At 38.2% G+C, this 5,428-nt stretch overlaps 1 protein-coding gene across 1 annotated transcript; it reads right to left on the bottom strand.

Annotated features, from left to right (window-relative positions):
* Positions 1–349: 349 nt before the first annotated feature.
* On the bottom strand, positions 350–4,623 carry LOC137074177 (2-oxoglutarate receptor 1-like). The gene is made up of 2 exons (XM_067442862.1): positions 4,533–4,623; positions 350–1,419 (listed from the first exon to the last, which is right to left on the bottom strand). Exon 2 carries the CDS (start codon positions 1,410–1,412, stop codon positions 390–392), a length of 1,023 nt encoding a protein of 340 aa, XP_067298963.1. The 5' UTR covers positions 1,413–1,419; positions 4,533–4,623; the 3' UTR covers positions 350–389.
* Between the last annotated feature and the right edge of the window lie 805 nt (positions 4,624–5,428).

The following is a 5,428-nucleotide window of genomic DNA, read 5'->3' as shown; positions in this document are numbered from 1 at the left end:
AATTAAAAAGTAAACATTTTCTGCATAAAATAGCAACAGTTTGTTTGTCGAGAAGCGAATTGTGCCATGCAGATATTATTCAAATACAGTTACATCTTCCTCTGATTTGAATGTTGAATAAACCAAAAAGATAAACCATGCAAATGTAATTTTAAGAACTTCTACTGCTGTTAAACTTGAATAAGAAATAAATGACATTACCTTCATATCAAAAATATCAAAGCACAGAGCTTATTACGATTTATTGGACAAATATTCATGATAAAACCTAAAAAGTGACCCACAGTCACTGTTCAACTTTCTCTTCATAAATAAATAAATGCTATTTATATTATAAATATATTGGCTATTTCACAGTGACATTGACTCTGGCTCGTAAGGCTTGAGTCTCAGCTGCTTTGCTCATATGTGATGTTGCTCGTGGGTTTGTTGATCACAGCCACTTTAATGATCCCCTTAGTCTTCGACATGAGCTGACCACATTTGAACAGATCCATGAAGGCCTTCTTAAAGTCCCCAGACAACGTGTAGAGCGGCAAGTTGAAAATGATGTTGAGTACAGCGATCGGCCTCGAGATAATGTAGGCGGCGTGAGCGCAGCGGTCCAGCATGCAGTTGGTTTCTGGAGTGAGTTTCGTGTATATTCTCAGAGCTCGTAACACGTGAAAGGGAAGAAAACAAACCACGAAGCACGTCAATATCAACACGATGAGACGCCTCGCTTTAACCCGTTTCGTGCTCCCCATATGAGGACCCTTCTTTAGTTCTTTAATGATGCGCCAATAGCAAAGACAGACCACGACCAAAGGAAGCAAATATCCCAGTACGGTCAATGCCCAACTATACGGCCAGGTAATAAAGGTCTTGCTGCTTGCAAAGTCCAAGCAGTATGTCTTGTTGTTCATTTCAACCAGGTCAAAGAGGTTAAAAATTGGACTTAACTCAGCCAACGTCACGGCCCAGACCAAGATGCAAGCCAACACACCCCATCGCTTCTGCTTGATGTGGTTCATGCGCAACGGATGCACGATCGCCACGTACCGGAAGATGGCCAGACAGGTGAGGAAGAGGATGCTGCCGTACAGGTTGAAGTGGTAGATGAAGCGCGTAAAGCGGCACATGACGTCCCCCAGCGTCCACGAGTCGTTGAGGACGTAGTAGTAGGTCAAGAAGGGTAAGCTGACCATGAAGAGAAGGTCAGTGATGACGAGGTTCACCATGATGATGGTGCTGCTCTTCCAGGGACGAACTTTGAGCACGTAGACCAGCAGAGCGGTGATGTTACCCACAACTCCCACGATGAAGAGCGCACCGTATGTGTAGGGCAGGAAGAAGCGCTTGACGAGATCGTCCACATTGGTGCAGTTGTCACTCGAGTTGTTACTTGTGCCGTAGTAAAGGTTGCTCGCCATGGTTGATCTTGCAGAAGGAAAATATAAAACATTGTTAAAGAGACAAATCATGCAAAGTAGATGTGCTTAACTGATTGGCATTGATTACCTCAGCAATATGATGAACTGATCTATCCAACGAGTTGCAATGAAAGAAGAAAAGTATCCACATTACCCTGGTATGCATTACAGATTTAAAAAAATGTGAACAATATTTCGAAATTTCATCCTTTCCATTAACCAATCTTTTGCAACTAAAACTAATTTTTTTCCTATTAATGGAAACATCTTGAGGGCTGCTTGCTGGAAGTAATCCCAGAAGGTGCTCTTTGGTTGAGTTTCAAATTTGTATTTATAGAAAAAAAATAATCCAAGTAACTTCTTCGGGTTTAAAAGGCCCTCTTTCAATCCATGGCTTGATGTGTTTCCATTGTGTGTATTTTTAATTTGTGCAATTTTAAGTGCAATGGAAATGCAGCTATTGTTAAGGCAAGGCAAGTTTATTTGTATAGCACATTTCATATCCAATGGCAATTCAAAGTGCTTTACATAGAAATGAATTAAAACAGTGGTAACAAATGCATGAGAAAAAGGAATACCATATGGACGAATAAAAAATTAAAAACAAGCAGTTAAAACAGTTGTAAAGATAATAATAAATAATAATAATAATAATAAAAAAAGATAAAATAAAATGGTCAGATCCACAATAATGGTCTGATATAAAAATAAAACATTCTTCATTTTACAGCCTACATACAATCAAACACGTTCATAACATCCATTTTAATCACGATTCCCTGATTTTTACTCAGGAACCTTCTTGTTAACCCCATTTTCACTCATCATATTAACCATATTGTTTAACAGTAGAATGAAGTCATCAAAACACTCGCAGGAACCCCGATACAGGACGAAAGTTTCGATGACTTCATTCTATTTTTAAACAATATTCAAAATATTACATGGAAATTGACACCTACTCTGTTTCATTTCTGGATAGCAAAGTCTATTTGGAATCAGGTCATTTTAGTCAGTTTACTCAGTTAAAATAGTTGTTGAAGATGTCATTGAAGAAAAGGTAATATTAATATTAGTAATAATAATACACTTTATTTATAATGCGCTTTTCTTAAACCCAAAGCGCTACAGTAAAAAGAGCAAAACAACAAAAGCAATAAAACAAATAATTAGATAAAAAAAGGCTTAAATAAATGTGTCTTAATTATCTTTTTAAAATGACCCAATGTTGGTGCATTTCTGATGAGCAGAGGAAGCACATTCCATAGCTTGAGGGCTTTGTATGAAAAGGCTCTTTCCGTCATGGTCTTTAGCTTACATGAAGGCTGATGAAGTAAGGACTGGTGAGATCACAAAGATACTCATGTGCAGTCCCATGAAGTTAAAATTGTATGTTTGTATGTTAAAATAAGAATTTTAAAATCAATTCTCGCATTTATGGGAAGCCAGTGCAATTGTGAAGAACCAGTGTAGTGTGCTCACGAGGAGAAGTACGAGTGAGCAGACGAGCGGCAGAATACTGAAGCTTGCTCAACGATTTATCTGGAAGACCAGAGAGAAAGGCATTACAGTAATCTAGCCTAGTTGTAATGAAGGCATGTATAAGCCTTTCAGTTTCTGCAAAAGCGAGAGAAGGTCTTAGTCGAGCTATGTTTCTCAGGTGGAAATATGCAGTTTTAGAGATGTGTTTTATGTGTGCTTCAAATGTTAATTGTGGATCAAAAATCACACCAAGATTTCACACTTGTGAAGTAGGGATTACCATGCAGAAATCAACAATCAAACGGATCTGCTCGGCCTTAAGAGTAGCTGCCACTTTACCAATCTGCATCAATTCAGTTCTGGAGCCGTTCAGCCGTTCAGGAAGTTATTCTGCATCCAGATACTGATCTCTGCTAGACAGCTACGCAAAGCTATTAATGAGCAATGGACATCAGGACTAGTGTTGATGTAAATCTGTGTATCCTCCGCATAGCAGTACCCAAGACCATATTTCCTGATGATCTGCCCAAGCGGAAGCATATAAATGTTAAATAAAATTGGACCCAATACTGAACCCTGAGGAACTCCCTGTCGAACAGGCACGGTATCAGTTTTGTAGTTACCCTAACCAACGAACTGGGCACGATTCATTAAATAAGACCAAAACCAATTAAGTACAGCTCCAGAAAGACCCAACCAAATTTTCAGCCTGTCAAGCAGATGAGCAACGTGATCTCATGAAAATACGTGAGTATTTTAACGTAAAGTGTGATTCTACTACACGTACATTTACTAACGTTTTCACACACAATAAAACGTACAATACTGACTTATTAACAGCACTAAAATGTACAATATTGACATATTGACAGCACTAAAATGTAAATTATCTACGTATCCAAGTGTGAACGTGTAAGTTACCAGCCACCGGCTCCCATAAATCGTGGCATTAATATTGTTTATTTTATATCCAATAGTCACATCAATACATGTTTTCAGTCACATTTATTAAATGCATTTTACTAAGTTAATCAACCTAATATAAAATAACAGAAATATAAAATAACATTTTGCTCTCGTGACTTCTGCTGCAAACTCATTTCGGATGACTAGATAATGTTAAAAGAAGACAGAATTTTAAAACCATCAGATGAATAACATTCTTGCCAACCATTTTGTAGTGTTTAGCTTGTTGTTTGCTGTGAGACATTAAAAAAAAGGCATTTTCTTCTATTCAGCAACTGGCGATCATAAGATACACCAAAACACAACATCAATTCACAAAACACAACACTAAATAATTAAAACATAAATAACTTCAAATTCAGCTGCAAACATCAATAACAGCTTTAAGTTTCCAAAGATGGCAAATGGTCATGGTATAAGTGATAACCCACGGCTAGCTGGGCATGAAACCATTTTAAAGTGGCGGCAAAGAACCAACCAACGCGAAGTGATCAACAAAATTTTAAATTGATGCCTAAATTGTGGCAGTTTTCACAGTGATCATTTGAAGTATAATCTCTGAAAATACCTTCTTAAAATATGTATTGTTTAAAGGATATGTTTAGTGAGATGCAATAATACTAGAAGAGCTACTGTAATAACAATCTGTTTTTAGAAGAGGTGAATACTTACAGTTGAAGCTGATGCCACTCATCCAACCGCTGGTTCCTCAGAGAAACGGACTGTGGTGATCATGGAAAGAGTTTAAATGCCTGAGCTGATCCTTCCTCTTCTGATGAACAATTCCTGGCGAGTCTCTATCACATTCATTTGCATTCATTCATGTCACTTCAAAACACACAGGCAATATGACCTGTCAACACACGAGCGTATGGGCGGGATTTAGAGCCACAGGTATAGTGGAATAGGAAACAGGAAATTATTTGATCAAAAACTTACTTTAGCTGGAACTTTTTTCTTGAGCTGAGATCTCCTTGGGACTGAAACTGGTGTAATAAGTTTTAGAAAGAATGTGGGCGAGACAATAGTTCGGCATCTAGAGAACGCAAACCTTGAGTTTTTGAAATAGGTTTGAAACTATACCGTTATCATCTTTGTAAAGTAAAAAAATAAAAAGTGAATCAGTGAGAACGGCGACGGCATGCAAGCATTACGTGTTTAGTGTAGGCAAGCGCGTCAGGCGCATATTTTTTCTATACAAAATGCCAAATTACTGCATGCATAGCACTGCGAATAGCGTGTTTTTAGTCTTTTACGATAATTACAATAACGTTTTTATCTGTACAGAGGTGAAGTGAAGGAGGCATTTACAGGGGAGAGTCCAGTTGACAGTCTCTGCTAACACTTTAGAGCTGTCGTGTGGTCGTGTTTAGGCGCAGGTCAACCAACTGATCTGGATCCGACAGACTACTGTAAACCACGGGATAAACTCAGAGACTAATATTAGTGTCACCGGTACAGAGACTGCAGAAACAAAGATGTTAGTTAGCAGAGTTTATTGAGCACCAGAGAGTATAATGGGGTGAAGTGCAGGTGAGCAGGATGTCTTTGTGAGGGAATGGGAAACG

Source organism: Pseudorasbora parva, chromosome 4 (genome assembly GCF_024679245.1).
Source record: "Pseudorasbora parva isolate DD20220531a chromosome 4, ASM2467924v1, whole genome shotgun sequence".
Classification (NCBI taxonomy): domain Eukaryota; kingdom Metazoa; phylum Chordata; class Actinopteri; order Cypriniformes; family Gobionidae; genus Pseudorasbora; species Pseudorasbora parva.
The sequence above is the reverse complement of the archived record's forward strand: the minus strand, read 5'-3'. Positions and strand labels throughout refer to the sequence as shown.